Source organism: Ambystoma mexicanum, chromosome 6p (genome assembly GCF_040938575.1).
Source record: "Ambystoma mexicanum isolate Mex_15411 chromosome 6p, UKY_AmexF1_1, whole genome shotgun sequence".
Taxonomy (NCBI): Eukaryota; Metazoa; Chordata; class Amphibia; order Caudata; family Ambystomatidae; genus Ambystoma; species Ambystoma mexicanum.
In genome coordinates, this window is record NC_090935.1 from 5,527,323 (window position 1) to 5,547,094 (window position 19,772).

General features: G+C 46.3%; 1 protein-coding gene across 1 annotated transcript in view; it reads right to left on the minus strand.

Moving 5' to 3' along the window:
* Positions 1-3,621: 3,621 nt before the first annotated feature.
* LOC138511123 (zinc finger protein 84-like) overlaps positions 3,622-19,772 on the minus strand; it is a 32,100-nt gene continuing 15,949 nt past the window's right edge. Inside the window, exon 3 of the mRNA XM_069626608.1 lies at positions 3,622-7,109. Coding sequence (XP_069482709.1) covers positions 4,955-6,700 — 1,746 coding nt within the window. The 5' untranslated portion in view covers positions 6,701-7,109 and the 3' untranslated portion in view covers positions 3,622-4,954. The remainder of the gene's footprint in view (positions 7,110-19,772) is intronic.

The window sequence follows — 19,772 nt, forward strand, 5'->3', positions numbered from 1 at the left end:
AGTTGCTCCCACCACCCATTTGGGGTGAGGGGGAGAGGGCCCCCAGAAATTGTGGGACAGGCCCCCAGTGGGTGGGGCGGTAAGGTTTGGGCACCCCGGGACCAGATTGGCACACCAATGTGCCCCTCTGCGCCAAGGGGAGTTGGGTTACCAAAGGAAAAAAGTGAAAATGGTGGAACGCATTTTAGGGGGGGCTGTGGGGCACCCCAAAGGGACAAGGAATTTTCTAATGGGTTGGGGCCTCAACCCCCCACCCACAATGTAGTGGGTGCCATGTCATACAGCCCTCCCTGAGACCAGATATCTGCTCCCAGGAAGGGATGCTTGAGGCCAGGGAGGAGTCCAGGATAGCCCTCCCCCTTATCTTCCCTCGGGGAGGGCTACATTTTGCTGGTGTGACCGTAGGTAACACATGTTTTTTGTTTTGTTTACAGCTTTTTCTATGCGAGCAGCTGCAACGTTATGTCAGTACTGTTTTTTATTATTCTATGGTTAGGGCCCACTGTCAGTGGGGTGGGTGAGACTGGGGCTGGATTGTTGGTGGTGTATGTGGGAATGGGCCGTCTGGGCAGATATGTTGGTGGGCTGGGACACAATTGCAAGGGCAGGCCACAAATTGTCCTCAGAACATTGGTGTTTCCCTGGGAGCGGATCCCTCCCATGTGGGTTGTCCGTCTGCAAGCCCAGGCTCCACCTCTGGCTGTGCTCCGTTACAGATGTCACCTCCGAGGAGGAATGGGGGTCCTGCTGGAGTTCCCTGGAGCTGCTGCTGTGCTTAGGGGATGGTACACCCACATGGTACATGGATGTCCAAGGCCAGGGACATCACCTCCAACTGTCCTGGAGTTGCGGCTGGGCTGCATTACAGCTTTTCCCTTCGGGGAGGTATTGGCACACTGCCGAGACTCCTTGCTGGGGAGAAGATGTAACGCAGGGCAGTCAGGGCTCCAGCAAAGTCGGCGGTAATATCCCTGGCATTGGGCACCCTTCTCCCATGTGGGTCTTTGCCGGGGGTTCTGGGTAATAAATTCTGGGCCGAATTGCGTAAGTCAGACCTCTGTGGATTCCCACGGGTGTTCTCTTTTGGGAAATGCATGGGGTCCCTGTTTCCCTTGCTGGCTTCAACACCCTAGGCCCAAATCTGTAGGTTGCCCACATGAACAAAATGGGCTGTGCCAAAAGGCGTGGGGTTACCAATGGGTTACCCTTTTCCTTTTGCGCCCCCGGTAGGTGCACCCACACATGTGAGGTACCGTTTTCACCGGGACACGTGTGGAGATGTGGGAAGGTAGGCCATGTGTTGTTGGCGGTGTGTTTCGGTGGGTGGCCAGAGCGAAATGTCTGAGAATTGTCTTCATTTCCAACCAATTTCAGAGACATTTCCCTGTTCCACTCACCGAAACACGTCGCCAACAACAGATGTCATACCTTGTCGCGTTCCCAGCAGTGTTCTGAGGAAAACGGTACCTCACATGTGCGGGTGCACCTACCGGGGACGCAAAAGGAAAAGGGTAACCCGCTGGTAACCTCAAGCCTTTCGCCACAGCACATTTTGTTCATGTGGGCAACCTACAGATTTGGGCCTAGGGTGTCGAAACCAGCAAGGAAAACAGGGAACCCCATGCAATTCCCAAAAGAGGACACCCGTGGGAATGCACAGAGGTCTGACTTGCGCGAAGCGTCCCAGAATTTATTACCCAGAACCCCAGACAAAGTGAACATTGTGTTTTTTCCCCACCAAATATCACACTTTGTCAGGGATTGTGGCTAATAAAAACTGGAGCAATTTGCGCAAGGCAGACCTCTGTGGATTCCCACGGGTGTCCTCTTTTGGGAAATGCATGGGGTTCCCTGTTTTCCTTGCTGGCTTCGACACCCTAGACCCAAATCTGTAGGTTGCCCACATGAACAAAATGGGCAGTGGCGAAAGGCTTGGGGTTACCAGTGGGTTACCCTTTTCCTTTTGCGCCCCGGTAGGTGCATCCACACATCTGAGGTACCGTTTTCATCGGGACACCTGTGGGAACGCGGGCCGGTAGGCCATGTGTTGTTGGGGGCGTGATTCGATGGGTGAGCCGAGTGAAATGTGCGGAAAATGCGTTTTTTTCCCACATTTCGGAATTTGCGGGGGTGTCTGGGTAATAAATTCTGGGGCGATTTGGTCAAATCATACCTCTGTGGATTCCCACGGGTGTCCTCTTTTTGGAAATGCATGGGGTTCCCTGTTTCCCTTGGTGGCTTGGACACCCGAGGCCCATATCTGTATGGTGTGCCCGTCTGCAGAGAGTATGAAATTCAGGTGTCAAAACAGACTTGGGGTTACTTGTGTTTTAGGCTTTCCCCTTGGCGGCCAGGTAGGTGCACCCACACATGTGAGGTACCGTTTTCATCGGGACACCTGTGGAAACGCGGGACGGTAGGCCATGTGTTGTTGGCAGCGTGTTTCGATGGGTGAGCTGAGCGAAATGTGCGGAAAATGCGTTTCTTTCCCCACATTTCGGACTTTGCAGGGGTGTCTGGGTAATAAATTCTGGGGCGATGTGTGCAAATCATACCTCTGCGGATTCCCACGGGTGTCCTCTTTTCGGAAATGCATGGGGTTCCCTGTTTTCCCTGGTGGCTTGGACACCCGAGGCCCATATCTGTATGTTGTGCCGGTCGGCAGAGCCTCTCAAATTCCGCTCTGAAAACAGACTTGGGGTTACTTGTGTTTTAGGCTTTCCCCTTGGCGGCCAGGTAGGTGCACCCACACATGTGAGGTACCGTTTTCATCGGAACACCTGTGGGAACGCGGGACGGTAGGCCATGTGTTGTTGGGGGCGTGTTTCAATGGGTGAGCCGAGCGAAATGTGCGGAAAATTCGTTAATATTTCCCCACATTTCTTTCTTTGTCACACAACTCTTTCATTTTCCAAATGTGACCTACATTTAGTCGCTGCTTTAGGCGCCATACACTTTTGTAACCTGCACAAGTCACCTACCCATGAAAAGGTCTGCCTGTGCTCTTTCAAAAAATATATGCTTGCCGTTCCTCACCACATTGGTTTTCTCGATTTACACATGCTAAGTGTGTCTGTTCAGGCCGTGAGCATAAAACTCCTGTGTACCATGGCTCAGTGTTGTGGTATTGTTTGTTTTGTAAAACACTACAAAAAATGTGTGCTTTCCTAACTGCAAGAGTTGGGGGAATGTAGCGGAGCATTGCTTTTCTCAAAATTCATAGAAACCATTGCCGTACCAAGCCAACCATGTCCAACACATACCTTTTTTTGTCAGTCATTTTCCCGCTTTTCCCCCAATCTATGGCATTTTTCCCTACTAAGTTGTTGCCAGACCTATGCAAATCACCCCTTCCTAAACTTGGAATTTTGTCTACATTTCAGAAATATATGCCTTTCTGTCCTCTAATTCGGCTTTCCTACCCTTTTTTTCCATTCCGTCCATGCATATTCAATTGGCCAAAATCGCCAAAATCGCCTACCTCTCACAAAACGGTTGATAACAACATAAAAATATATATTTTTTCGTTTCCACTCAACCTGTTCTTGAAAGCCAGGAAATTGGGGAATTCAGCACATCCAACCATTTGTTCCTAGCTCTTACAAGGAAAAAACCACAGGCTTCTTTGTACATAATTTTATTGGCATTTTTTGAAAAAACACAACATTTTCGCCCTTTTTGCTTATTTTCTCTCACCCCCCCTACAGCAACCTAGGATTCCTAGGTGGCATTACGACCGCTTACATGTGGGAAAAAAAGGAGCCAAATTTGGCCGAGATATCTCATGTAACAAAAAGGTTACTAGCCATTGAATGGCCACATACCGAAATCACCAAAAAAGGCCTTGGCACTGGGGGGAAATACCCATGGCACTTAAAGGGTTAAAAGTTTGTAATTCTTGGCTCTAAGACGTTGTTACAGTGAAATGCTAATTGATAACACTGTGTTATGTAATGCATATTATGCTTGTCTCGCGGTGCAACAGGAACTGCTGTGGATGTGTTGCAGAACCTGGGAGTAAGTAGCAAGTTGCAAGGGTTGTACATTGAAAGAGCTGTGCAATTGAGTTGGGAACAGAAATGCACTCCGAGTCCCTCCGAATCAACTTTTAGAATCTATATAGCAAGAGTATAATAGCGGTACTGAAAATGACGAGAGGAGACATACTCTGGGTTCCAATTCAGTGACTGGTAGCTTCCCAGTCACATAAGAAGGCCATAGACCTTAGCTAAGCCGAGAGCTCAGGGGGTGGTGGGGAGCCCTTGCCCTCAGGGTCAGAGCCCTTACTAGCTGCCGGGGTCCCAGTGGACACCCCATATATCCAATGAGGGTCTATAGTTATTGATTCAATCACTGAGTTTTTAAGATTTTCCAAAAGGTTGGTGCCCATTAATTTGCATGAGGTCCTTAAGCAACGTGTTCCATAGGATGCAGAAGGCACAGTCTCCCTTCTGAATATTCCAGAAGGGATGCATTTAAACAACAGTGATTCAACACTCATAATCAGCCATCATTTGTGTGCCAAAAGAAACTGAGAACAGCGGTGGAGGCAGGTTCTTCACAGTATTAGTCAACTCAGTAGCATTGTCGAAGCCCCTCCTTCTCGCTAAAGCATCATCAATTGCTCAAGAGATTTCAGCACCTACGTGTCCACTCTCATGGCAGATAGTGTGCACTGAAGTATTTACCACATTCACTGTGTTCAAATAGACCCTGGCATGCATGTTCTGCCTGGTGCCTAATAAGGGGATTGTTCTTAATGAACTATTTTCCACATTCAGTGCACCGATAAGGTTTCTCACCTGCATGTATTTTCCCGAGGCGAATGTGATCACCCTCCCAAAAGAAGCTCTTCCTACATTTACTAAACTTATCAGGTTTCTCACCTATATGTGTTCTCTGGTGGATAGTAAGATCTCCCTTCCAAGCAAATCCTTTTCCAAATTCAGCACACTCAATGAGATGTGTTACATGTATGTGTTCTCTGATGGCTAATAAGATGTCCCTTCTGAGCAAACCCTTTCCTACATTCAATGCACTCATAAGGTTTCTCGCCTGTATGTGTTCTCTGGTGGCTAATAAGAGGTCCCTTCTGAGCAAACTCTTTCCCACATTCAGTGCACTCATGTGGTTTCTCACCGGTATGTGTTCTCTGGTGGATAGTAAGAACTCCCTTTCGAGCAAACCCTTTCCCACATTCAGTGCACACATAAGGTTTCTCACCTGTATGTGTTGCCTGGTGGCTAATAAGATGTCCCTTCAGAGCAAACCCTTTCCCACATTCAATGCACTTATGAGATTTCTCTCCTGTATGTGTTCTCTGGTGGACAGTAAGATCTCCCTTTTGTGCAAACCCTTTCCCACATTCCGTGCACTGATAAGGTTTCTCACCTGTATGTGTTCTCTGGTGGATAGTAAGATCTCCCTTCCAAAAAAAACCTTTCCCACATTCAGTGCACACATGAGATTTTGCATCTGTGTGTCTACTCTGGTGGCTAATAAGATGTCCCTTCTGAGTAAACCCTTTACCACATTCAATGCACGTATGCGGTTTCTCGCCTGTATGTGTTCTATGGTGGTTAATAAGGAGTTGTTTCAGAGCAAACCATTTGCCACATTCAGTGCACCCATAAGGTTTCTCACCTGTGTGTGTTCTCTGGTGGCAAATAAGATGTCCATTCTGAGCAAATCCTTTCCCACATTCAATGCACTTATGAGGTTTCTCTCCTGTATGTGTTCTCAGATGGATAGGAAGATCTCCCTTGTGAGCAAACCTTTTCCCACATTCAGTACACGCATAAGGTTTCTCACCTGTATGTGTTCTTTGGTGGATATGAAGATCTCCTTTCCAAATAAACCCTTTCCCACATTCGGTGCACTCATGCGGTTTCTCGCCTGTATGTGTTCTTTGGTGGTTAATAAGGAGTTGTTTCAGAGCAAACCCTTTCCCACATTCAGTGCACTCATAGGGTTTCTCACCTGTATGTGTTCTCTGGTGACGATTAAGTGTTCCCTTCTCAGCAAACCCTTTCCTACATTCAATGCACTCATGAGGTTTCTCACCTGTATGTGTTCTCTGGTGGCTAATAAGATGTCCCTTCTGAGCAAACCCTTTCCCACATTCAATGCACGCGTAAGGTTTCTCACCTGTATGTGTTCTCTGGTGGCTAATAAGAGGTCCCTTCTGAGCAAACTCTTTCCCACATTCAGTGCACTCGTGTGGTTTCTCACCTGTATGTGTTCTCTGGTGGACAGTAAGAACTCCCTTCCGAGCAAATCCTTTCCCGCATTCGGTGCACTCATGAGGTTTCTCACCTGTGTGTGTTGTCTGGTGGCTAATAAGATGTCCCTTCTGAGCAAACACTTTCCCACATTCAATGCACTTATGAGTCTTTTCTCCTGTATGTGTTCTCTGGTGGATAGCAAGAACTCCCTTGTGAGCAAACCCTTTCCCACATTCAGTGCACTCATAAGATTTCGCACTTGTATGTGTTGTCTGGTGGCTAATAAGATCTCCATTTTGAGCAAACCCTTTCCCACATTCAATGCAGACATGTGCTTTATCGCCTGTATGCATTTGCTGGTGGCAGATAAGTGTATCATGGATATTATCCTCAAATTCAGTGCACTGATAACGTTTTTCACCTATGTCCACATGTGGGCAATAAGTATGTTCTTGCGTTGGTAATTGTTCCCACATTCTGTGCACGTGTAAAGTTTCTTGCCAGTTTATTTGGTCAGATGCTTAATAAGAAGACCCTTTTCACTGAACTTTTTCCCAAATTCAGAGCACACATGAGAAATGCTTTTCTTACAGCACACATCACATCGTCATTTTCCTGCTAGATATCCCTCTCCCCCAGGATTGACAGAATGAACAAGCTTGGTTACTGGATGTTACCACAAAGGGGCTGCATGGACGGAAGCCATCATGTATCCAATAGGCTTCTCAATTCCAGTTCCTGAATACTCTGAAAAGAAAACTGGACCCCAAACTTGCACACTTTTAAGATGCTTGGAAATTGCATATTATAACAATCAAGCTTTTCGCTGCGTTAGTCCAGAGAATCTAACAATCACTGTTGTTGCATTTCTGGGGCGTCAGTCACCTGTTAACATAAGGAGATGCACATTATTACTTTCAACACGTTCACAATCGCAGGCATCACATGTAACAAGAAGACTCTACTCAGTAGTTATGATGTTAACTCACGACTTTGAGGTGCCATCTATTGGGGAAAGGCACCCTAATAGGTGGAAGAGTTGTGGTGCCACAATGAGAACATTTAATGTGATAGAGGCAACATGCAGCATGAATAGTGGGATTCATTTTTATTTAGCAGATTTTAGCATCCAAAACATTAGGGGAAAAAAACACAGACGGGTGAACAACATTTTTAAATGGATATTTTAATCATCCGGAACATGCATATATATTGTACCATTTTAATTATTCACAAATAACTAAATTAGAACATGGAAGATCCCAATTTCCATATACAAATAATAAAGGCAGTTGTTTGACAATAGGTGTGCTCAAAGCAGAGGGCAAATATCCAAGCCTTTATCTCTGGGGCCACTAACAACACGTCTATACTTTTCAAAATCTGCAAGGAACTCACCAATCCTATTGCAGTCTCCATTTCTCCTCTTCCTTCCTTTGCCCTCTACACCGCACCGCACTGGCCTCTCACTTCATCACTAAAACGCAGGACATCCTGTCCTCACTCGCCCATACATCACTCCTTTCTCACTCATCCGCTCCCAGGCCTCCCTTGGCCCCCCTTCCCTCCGACTCTCCTCTTTCTCTGCCATATCACCCGATGAGGTTTCCAGATAAGTCCGCTCTATGAAAGTCTCATCCAAACAGGTGCCCCCTGCTCCTCTAGAACTATTTAGGACAACATTGTCTCCCTTGCTCCAGCCTTGACAGATTTCTGCAATCACTGCTTTGCCACTGGATCCTTCCCCTCACTCAAGCACACCCTTGTGCAGCCTCTCATCAAAAAGCCTTCTATCAACCCTTCCTGTCTTGATAACTACTGCCCTATCTTCATAACCCCCTTACCTGGGGAAACTCTTGGAGAAGCTGGCCATCTCCTAACCTATTCACCAAACTGAATCTGTTTGTTGTCTCCCGACCACCAGTCTGGCTTCAGAGCTGCCAGAGGCATGGAAACTGCTATCCTGAACATCCGTGAAGACCTGCTCTTTAATCTCGATTCCAACTCTCCTTCTGTTTTCATCCTTCTTGACCTTTCCTCTGCCTTTGATGTGGTCAATAATGCCACCCTTATAAATTGTCTCTGTGATACCCTTGGCTTCAAGAACCTGGCTCTGCACTGGTTGACCTCCTTCCTCTCTGACCGACCCTCCCAGGTTCAACTGGGCCCTTTTCTCTCCTCCATCTCACGCTCCACCTGTGGTGTCCCTCAGGGCTCTATCCTCCTGCCTTGGCTTTTCAACATTTACCTAGCCCCTCTAGCCCATTTGATCACCACCTTCTTTCCTAACTTCCAGTGTTATGCAGATGGCACGCAGCTCTCCTTCAGAATTCCCTCCTCTTCCTCACTGATTCCTGACTGCATATCTGCATATATGCCAGTAGGCCAGAGATCTCTCTCATTGGGACACCTGCTCCATCCTTCCCTCCCGCACTCTGGCTGCCCTCCATGGACCTCCACCCTACTGTGAGGCAAAAAACCTTGGTGTCATCTTCAACTCTGCTGTCTCTTTCTCTCCTCATATCACAGACCTTGCCAAGAAGGCCCACTTTCAGCTTCACCTCCTCAGAGGCATTCTCCCTTTCCTCACCTTCCTCCAAAAACTCAATGTCTCCAGAGCTCTGGTCCTCTCCAGGCTCGACTACTATAACAGCCTCTTCCTCAATCTGCCTAACTCCTCCCTTTGCCCCCTTCAACTAATCCAGAATAGGACAGCGAGAGAGTGCAGTGAGTGTTTGGTGTTGGGAGATAACACTTGATACTCTCATCTTCCTTCCTAGAGCATTTTTTCTGACGGAGGCTCTCTCATGTTGTCAGCAGTAATTGAGGACCTCTTATGATCCCTGTATCTCTGTACCTGCTTCACCTAGAACCGCTGTTTGGAAACAAACTTGAAATCTACAATCTACCCTGCCCGTAAGTGTAAGCAAGAGTAAGCAAGCGCTATCTTGAAATCTACAATCTACCCTGCCCGTAAGTGTAAGCAAGAGTAAGCAAGCGCTATCTTGAAATCTACAATCTACCCTGCCAGTAAGTGTAAGCAAGAGTAAGCAAGCGCTATCTTGAAATCTACAATCTACCCTGCCCGTAAGTGTAAGCAAGCGCTATCTTGAAATCTACAATCTACCCTGCCAGTAAGTATAAGGAAGAGTAAGCAAGTGTTATTGGGTGTGCAAGTAAAAGCACTGATCTGATCCCTGAACTGTATAGAAATGACTCTCAGAGCCACTTCTGAACTACCTTTACGATTACTACTTGGCAGTGGGTGCCGGGAATAGTTGCAAACGATCAGGTTTGACAGCACTAGCTTTTTCTTTTTGTTTGAACTGTTGATTGGTGACTGCTGATAGGTGGGCAAGCAGTTTGGGCAGCTTTAAGCCTTAACCCTCGACCATTGTTTGTGGCATACTATGTCGTAGGAAAGCCACTGGTGTGTGGTCTAGAACAAGGTAGCGGAAAAAGGTTGCTTCAAGACTTTTTCTGGGTGTACCTTGGTACCGATTGCCTTGACGGCAGTTTGACATTTCTGCAATTGGGTGAGTAACTGTCAGCAAATAACCTTTGTGCTTGTCACGGAAAGACTGTGAAAAGTGTTGCAACCTCCCCTCCGTGGGGGTCTCTAAGGTGGAGGGAATTAGCACATTTCTGAGAATTCTCCCTAACACTCGTCCAACCCCCACCCCCTTCCCAGACTAATGGACAGAAGGATTTAATCCACCCCTGGATGAATCTCCTTACTCCAGATGGTCATACTTTCCGGAGAGACCATCAGCATTTTGGCGATTACACCCTGACCTGTGTTCTCTGGTACAATCAAACCCCCGTAGGCTGATAGACCATCTTAACAATTTAGGATTTTCCCCCTTCATCTGCATTAACCATCTCAAGGGTTGGTGGTCTGTTTGAATAACAAAAGTAGATTCATACATACATTTCTTCAAAGACCACACCATGGCAAAACATTCTCATTCTATGGTTGCAGTTTTCTCCTTGGCATGGTCTGTCAGGGCTATTTGCCAATAGCCTGATGTCAGGTCAAATATACTGAGGTACTTGGCTGCACCAAGTTTATCCACCAGTTCATCTGTCCTTGGCAAAGGATGGGCATCAGTCTTGGTGACTGCATTAAGAGCTCTATAGTCCACACATAATCTCAACTCCTTGAATCCTGCCTTTGGTACTAGCACAACTGGACTAGACCGTGGACTTGTAGATGGCTCTATTATCCCGAGATCAAGCATCTTGTTCACCTCTTCCTTTATGTGGGTTCATACATGGTCTGACATTCTGTAACCTCTGCTTTTAACAGGTAAACAGTCACCAGTGAGAATATCATGCTGGCCCCAAGGGGTCAAGCCTGGTCATAGTGACAACAGAGGGGCAAACTGATTTAAAAGAGCTTTACACTCGCCCTGTTGTTCCAGTGTCAGATCAGAAGAGAGATTAACTCCTATCTCTCCATCTAAAGGTTTTCCCCTGAGGAAGTCAGGTATAGGCTCACTCTCCTACTCCTCCTGAGCAGAGGCTAGAAGCAAAGCTCCCAGTTTTGGTCTAGAGACATAGGGCCTCATTCTGAGTTGGGCGCAAAGGGACTACCGGCACCGGTAAGGACACCGGTGCCGGTAAACCCTTTGCACCCTATTCCGAGGTCCCTTAGCGGGTCCCTCCTTTAACGCCTGGTCTGACCAGGCGTTGTGGACGGGACCCGTTAAGGGACTTCGGGGCTAATAACGGTACCGCAATTTGCGGTACCGTTATTAGCTACTTCCCCATTCCCATTGAGCCCTATGGGGGCCCAAATGGGAATGGGGAATGGTTTGGTGAATGGAGACTTACCGGTCCTGCCAAGGTCGGACTGGACCGGTAAGTCCCCCTTTCACCAAACCGGAGTCGGGACCGGTATGGGAGGTAGTCATGGTGCAAATAGCACCATGACTACCACCATACTTGGAATGAGGCCGATAGGCCTTTAGGCGGTTGGTGTGAAAGACCCTGGGAGCCTCCTTAGGATTGCCTAAGTCCACCAAATAATTGACCTCTCCAAGTTTTGCCACAACCTTGAAGGGTCCAATCCATTTGTCTTGTAAAGGCCCTCTGCCTTGTAGGTACCATAACTAGAACTAGCTGGTCTTGAGTAAACTCAACCATGTTGGCCTCCTGGTCATGCCAATGCTTCACCAGAGCCTGACCTGCTTTCAAGTTATCTGAAGCTTCTGTCATTATGTGTGTCATTCTCCTTCGGAGACCTAACACATAGTCAGTGACTCTCACTGGCTTGGGGGAAGGAGCACTCTCCAGCCCCTCCTTCATTAGGGCCAATGGACCTCTAACCAGATGACCATAGAGAAGCTCAAAGGGACTGAATCCAACCCCTTCCTGAGGGACGTCTCTATAAGCAAAGAGAAGGCATGGCAGTAGAAGGTCCCACTTTCTTCTAAGGGGTTCTTCTAAAGCACATAGTTCTATTAAACCTCTCTACCAACCCATTGGTATGGGGATGGTAGGTTGTTGAGAACTTGTAAGTCACTCCACAGTTTTTCCATATGGCCTGCATGTAGTGGGACATACAGTTTGATCCCCTGTCAGAGATGACTTCCTTAAGAAAACCTACTCTGGTAAAAATTCCAAGTAGGGCCTTAGCCATGGCCTGAGCTGTGACAGTCAGCATAGGTATTGCTTCAGGATACCTGGTAGCATGGTCTACCACAACCAATATAAATCGGTTGCCTCAAGATGTTGGAGGGTCTAAGGGACCAACAATGTCGATTCCTACCCTCTCAAACGGGACCACCACTGGGAGAGGGACCAAAGGTGCCACATTCTTGGCTCCACTCTTGCCAGATGTCTGACAAGTGTGACAGCTTCTACATAATTTATCTACATTAGACCCCAACTTAGGCCAGTAGAAATAAAGAGAAATCCTTTCCTTAGTCTTCCTAAAACTTAAGTGACCAGCCAAAGGAATCTCATGGGCTAACTGTAGAGTCTGGGGTCTCACCTCCCGGGGCACTACAAGTCTTCTGTAGTCTCCTGGGGTAGACTCAGTAGGCTCACTGTAGAAGAGGCCATCCTCCCAGTATAACCTGTGCTTCCCTGGCTCTTGCCCTTCCAGCTGGGAAGCTGCCTATTGGCGAAGTCCTTCAAGAGTAGGACACTCTCTTTGACCTCTGCTGAAGTCTGCCCTACAGGGGCCACCTTCTGCCAGTAAAGACTGCAGCTCAGGATGGTCTTTAGTATCCAGATCTCCAACAGGGGGAAGGTCTTCTTCCAGCTCTGTGTAATCAGTTGCTGACTCAACCTCTTCTGGTAGGATCTCACACTCAGCCTCAGCTGGTGGAGTCGTCACAGGTGTGACTTTGGACTGTCCTATCAGGGATTTCCTAGTTTGATGCACAGGAGTGCTATCTTCCTTGTTTCCTGAGACCTTGGGTTTCCCCTTTGTCTCTTTCTTCCTGGAAATAGAAGTTGGCTGTTCCTGTGCACTGGGTGTTATAAGTCCTTCTGTAACAACTCACTGAGAGTCATCTAAGGTGTGCTCTCTGGCCTTCCTAGTCTGCTCCTGCTTCCTTTTCCTGGGAGGCCTGGGGGTGCTTGATACAACTCCAAGAGTTTTTAAGTCACTCTCCAGCAGGACTCTCCCAGGCACCTCACTTTGTACACTGACAGGTATTCTTACAGTTATATTGTTGCACTGGATGAGAGCTGGTAGTATTGGAACCACCTGGATAGGCCCTCCAGCAAGCTTAGTGGGGCCTGTGGGTGCCTTAGCATCATCCTCAGGTTTGAAAAAGGTTTCCAAAGAGGTGCTTACCTTTGAAAAAATAATTCTCAAAGGTCTAGAGTCCATATTCCACACGGAAAACCACAAGAAAAATCACATCTTTGGAAGAAGCAAACAAGCCGTATTAAAGCCACGAGATATCAGCCAAAAAGGCAGCCACTCATTTAGCTTCCTCGTTGCTAGGCAAGTTGGACCATTGTTGATCCTACCACGATTGGCTGCGCCCTCCTATTTCCACACCCTCAGGCCGCCTGAAGGCAAGAGCCGGCACATCACCCTAAGGCACACATCACAAGGCACGCTCCTGTCCATGCCTGTCAGCGCCTGTGGAGCCAAGGGCCAAGTAACGCTTCCTGTCCACCACATGCCCTTACAAGTTAAGCATCCAATTAATGGACTAAAGGCACTTACGTCTGGAACTCCCCCTTATATGTGTTATTAAGACTTCCTTCCCGCTGAGCCGTATAAGTTACACCAACTGCTCACCCAACCCAAACCACGACGGCAACGCTACGCACCAACTAGGCCAGTCAGCGCTATTACGAAACACGCTCTGACAACAACACCACATTTTATCGCCTCTCCATTGGAACAGCACATTGCTACCTACATGCCGAGTCTAAACTGGACTCCTATGACTATCTGTATCCACCAGCCCTACCTATTACATTAAACCTCACTGCAAGCGGCCGAACTAGATTGCTACATATCTAGAAATTAGTCTATTATTGCTACGTGATGCACATTCGAAATTAGCCTATTCTTGTAAAGTGGTGCACAGCTGAAATAGCCTATTAATGATACTTGATGCACAGTTGAAATAGCGTAGATAAACACTGTCGACTGCAATATAACCTGAACTAACCCGTTTGTATAACTCAAATTAGCCTTCTGCTATCTGACTCCTAGCAACATACGCCACCCTTGGCCAACTACCCAGTACCTAATTATGGCTGCACTAAGAAGTGTGACTCTTACTATGGCCACTATCCTCCCTCTATTCCATAACATACCACCCTCTAACCTTCCACCTAACACGTGGGACAAAACACACCCTACTATACCCACCAAAGCCACGCACGACAATCCGCCACCACCGTCACCTGCATAATGGATCTTGATTTCGCCACCCCACCCACACCTCTTATCCCATACCCCACCCATTTGAGAAATATTAAACTTGGCTCCAGCTTGAACACACCCAATACTATAAGTCTAGACCTTGCATGCCCTGTGCTCCTAAGAAATACTAGACTAAGATCCTGCACCAACCTCAAGCACAGGCCTCTGAGAACGCCCTCCACAGGGGACTGCATACCGGCACCCCTTGCCCACGAGCATCTCACATCTATTCAGCTAATGATCACAGCCTTCCCTCACCAGGCGACCTCCTACCTTACGATTCAGTGGCTCCTGCCTCTACTACAATTAAAGGTGCACTCATCAATGCACAATCATTAGTAGCCCACTCTCTCGACATAGCAGATGTACTAACTTCCAATAACTTGGACTTCCTTGCAGTAACGGAAACCTGGTTACATGCAGCTGCCGGACCATCCCTCGCAATTGCCATCCCAGAGAACTACTCTATTATTAGAGCTGACAGAACAACCGGGACAGGCGGTGGGGTCGCTGTTATTGTAAAATCTAAATTGAAAATCCGAGAAGTCACCAAACTAGACATATCATCCGCTGAACTCCTATCCTTCTAACTCCCACTTTCCAGTTCCAAAACTATACTACTTCACATCATCTACAGACCTCCAGGAGCAATTACATCCTTCGAGGAAGACATCTCCCACCTCTTGACAGCAAATACAAAACCAGGCTCCCAAATTAAACTATTGGGAGACTTTAACCTTGGCCTCCAGGACCCTAACGACAAAAATGCCTCTGTGATTAATGACACCATCACACAATCAGGCCTGACACAATCCATCAACAAACCTACACATGGCAAAGGCAGAAGATTGGCTGGCCGACGTCAACTGTGACATCTCCTTGACCAACATCACACCGTGCGCCTGGTCAGACCACCATTTTATCACTTTCTCCATACCTAATACTCCACAAAAAAGCGAACCACCCACTACCTCTCAGCAATCTCTAGCCAGGAATAAACATAATATAACCATTGAGAATCTTAGACCACTACTACACCCTATCACTTTAGCTGCCCTTACTACACCTATTCCCAATCCCACAAACTTAGCCAAACTTTACAATGACACACTGGAACTAGCCCTAAATCAGATATCACCACTAAAACTAAGAAAGATCAAACCAACTGCCCATGTGAACAAATGGTTATCGGCAGAACTAAAAGCACTACGCAACCTCAAGAGATCAGCTGAATCTAGCTGGAGGAAAGCCCATCCATCGCTACTAAAGAAAAATTCTCTCTGACAGCAGCCACATACAAAGCGGCTATAATTAATGCAAAAAAAGAGATTTCAACACTAGAATCCACAACTCCAAATATGGCACAAAAAAGTTATTCTCCATCCTAAGAGAATTGGAATCACCTGTGCCCCCCACCGATGACTGCATCAAGGATAAAACCTGGTGCAACAACATCCAACAAGCACTCTCTAATAAAATAGCCCTTATCTTGGCAAATCAAGATAGCCGCCAAATAAGCCAATATCACCTCAAAAGACTACGTGAACAATACACATAACACCCCCCAGCCGAACTGCCCCCTCTTCCACTTCTCACCAGTCACAGAGAATGAAGTAATCAACATAATTGCCAGCTTAAAACCATCCAATTGCCTAGGTGATTTATGTCAGCTACAGTTATCAAGGATGGAGCCAAAGATCTTGCCCCCGTCATCACCACACTGATTAACTCATCTTTTAAAAACTCGGCAGTCCCTAACAACCTCAAAGAGGCCTGGGTCCTACGTCTACTCAAAAAACCCAACCTTGACCCCAATATACCTACGAACTATAGGCCCATTACGACCGTCCCCTTTCTACTAGAAATAATAGACAGTATCAGTAGCATACCTCCAAATACAACAACATTTGGAAGACAATATCCGTCTTGGTCTGCGACAATCTGGCTTTAGACCCAGGCATGGGACAGAAACAGCCCTCCTGGTCCTAAAAATCCAAATGAATGAAGCTAAAGAAGATGAAGCTAAAGACAAGGTCAACCTGGCCATCTTGCTCCTGTTAGATCTGTCTGCTGCCTTCGATTTAGTCGACCACCAAATACTTACCAAACATCTTTCCTTGGCTGCTGCATTCTCCCAGGATGCCACCAATTGGATCCAGTCCTTCCTCTCGGACAGAACAACCATGGTCTTTGCCCCATCAGGCGGCGCTGCAGCTGACTCTGTCCCCATCCAATCTGGAGTCCCCCAAGGTTCCTGCATCTCCCCCACACTTTACAATGTCTTTACCAAGCTCCTCTTCGACCGCCTTGACGACTTGGGAGTCACATACACAAAGAATGTTGATGATACCCAAGTCCTCATCGCACTCACAGGGAACTATGATGAAGACATTGCAAAACTGAACGAGATCTACCTTGAAATCCAAGCATGGATGGCCACCCACAGCCTCTGCTTAAATGACGACAAGACGGAACTGTTGATCGTTGGCTCACAGGCCCGTCTTAATAGATTTGCCCCAGATACCAATCCTTCATTATTGACTGCAACATTATAAAGGTTTCAAAAGAAGTCAAAACTTTGTGCGTGTATCTTGATTCTACACTTTCCCTTAAAAAACAAATCAATGCCACCATCTCAGCCACAGCATGCATCAACAAACTCATCAATGCCTGCAACCCCTTCTTATCTACAAACAGCTGCCTCACATTGGCCATGGCCCTCATATTATCTAAACTGGACTACTGTAACACCCTCTTCCTCGGCTCCACGAACCACAACCTGAACAGACTACAGATACTCCAAAATAACGCCCTTAGATGCACCCTGAATCTCCCGCGCAAGTCCCACATCTCCGCCGCCAGGAAAGAATATCACTGGCTCCCCATCCGTGAGAGAATTAAACTTTGAGCATAAGTCATCACATACAAATGCCTCTACCTGACAGCCCCACGCTATCTTTCAGACATATTTACGAGACATAACTCTACTAGACCCACCAGATCTCCTTACCTACACCAACTTAACATCCCAAGGTTCAACCTAAAATCAACAGGGGGACCTACTTTCCTGTGCTAGCAGCCAAAGCTTGGAATGCACTACCGATGACCATCAGAGCTGACATTTTGTTCTGGTCATTCCGATCCAAGGTAAAGGAACTACTCACATCTCAGCAATAGACTGTCATCGACACCTAGCACAACACCTGTTTTATTTGCATCTTATGCTGCCTTTGTTTCAAAGATGTGACACATGTACTGTCTAACTAATTTATGCCTCATCAAGGACCAACTTGTAACCCGGTCCCTCACACTATCCGTTGTATTGTTTCATCTGCCTTCACATTGTATGTGCAACCTTCTGTAACCACTGTTGATCCGAATGATAAAGCGCCCAGTTACTCCAGGGTCCGGCTGCGCTATACAAATAAACAAACTAAACTAAAGTCCCTCCAAGAGGATGCCAACATAGACATAAAAGGTGCAAATAAAGGGGGTGGAATAGTTGTTCTGAACGCATCTAAATATGATCACGAGGTTCTAAAAATTCTCAACGATCTGGAATGCTAAAAGCCTATCTGGAGACATTTGCCCAAGAGATTCTAGAATTCACTACTGTAGGCAAGGAGGAGGGGTTTGTGTCCCAGAAAGAATTTGCTTCCCTTAACCCCATCAACCCGAGAACAATTATCTCATAAATCCATCTGGGAGATCCACTGTCTCTCTGTGTGGTTACATATTGGAACATGTAGGCAAATATATTGATTTCTTTCCTCGAGCTCTGCCAAGGAGCCTAATACGTATCTGGCGGACACTATGGATCCGATAAATTATATAAAGGGATTTCGATTTAATCCAGAATACAATCTATAAATCATCCTTGGGTGCAATCTCACTATATTAGAATATTCTGCAAGGTGAGACCATTAGAGTCTGCAATGATTATTTTGAAACTAAACCTAGTTCATGGTTAAACGCAGCGTTTTACATCGCGCTGACATGACAACATTGTTTCCCTTATAGTGGATTTATTTTTATGGGAACCACTCCAAAGTGGACACTCAAGCTTGATTAGTCAATTGCCCCACGGCACCCAGAACTGGAATCTTACAGCGTGCCCTGGGGGAAGTTTCCACCTTTATACTAACAACTGTAAGTGTACATTAAAATAATTTCTCCCAATTCTATTTTTGTCCAACGACAACCATAATCTTTTTATAAATGATATTATATGACAACATTATAGGCCACTTGTTTCGAAGTGGACACATTTTGGAACAGTGATATTTATGCATTTTCACTGTTTTTTTGTAGGTGTCTCCATGCTACTTCCTCAAGGCACGATTTTCACAGAACAGCCATGAAATAGTGAGAATTCTGAAAATTACTTAGTTTCTTCAGTTTATGTCACTACACATTATTAATAGGCATCCCCCAACACACTGATTTTTTTGATGTGTTTTGAATTTATAGGACACCAGGGAGCCGCCTGAAATTGAATAAGAAAAAGATTCCTTGGAAAACAAGAATGTATTTGATTCAGTCCTGATGAAGACCAGACCGATTAAGGGGATATGGTTGAAACTAGGGTAGGGTTGATTTAGAAAGAACCCCATAAAAGCTTGTTATAGATAACAGACATGTTTACGTTGTCTCTTCTAGTAGAATGATGGTCTGATTGTAAGACTTTTGAATCTATGATATGGAACCACAATCTTAAAATTATTTCAGTTGTGTTCCTATTACGAATTCTTGATTATATATTTGTAGGATTCAAGATTTTGTATGTTACATGTTATATGTTTTTCTGTTTTATCGCATAACCTTTCCAATCAGATAAGGTTAGCATCTTGCTTTTGTAATGTATGTATGTACTTTTTGTAACTTTCTAAAATAACATTTTGTATTAAGTGAACATTCACACATGTATGAAATTTGTGTTTGGGGAATTGCTTTGCCAAATGTTGGATGAAATTATGAGTTTATTGACAAAGGGCCTGATCACAACCTCAGCGGTAACCCTTAAATCCGGCGGTAGCGCTATTACCGCCGGATTTAAGGGTCCGCCGAATCAGGGCTTCGGCGGATTTCGCCCCAGCTCTTGGCTGGGGGGAAATCCGCTGAAAATTCGCACTATTACCGCCGGCGGGAAATCCGCCGCCGGTAAGAGCGCGAATGTTCCCCATTGAGCCCAATGGGGAATGGGGCATTCCCGAATGGGCTCAATGGGGAATGGGGACTTCCAAGTCCGCCCAACTTGTGATCCCGCGCTATTAGCGCCGGGGGCTATGGCGGTCGCGCTAATAGCCCCCGCGCTAATAGCGTTAGCGTTACCGCCGAGGTCGTGATCAGGCCCAAAGTCTTTTATGTATTTTTGTCCAACCTTAGACACACCTCTGCAAAACTTTAATCTTAACTACCATTTTCATCTCATGTGTAGAACACACCTCGTTTTAGGATTTGTTCATGTTAGGTCATGACATCAGCACATGGTTAAACATATGTATGCAAATTTAATTCATTACTAGCAATAACTGGCCTAAGCCCTTTTAACCTGAACTCTTAATTGCACATCGTTCCCATTAATATTTCAAGCGACATGAAGAAGGCTGGGTAAACACGTTCTCTTTGCATTAGCGATACATATC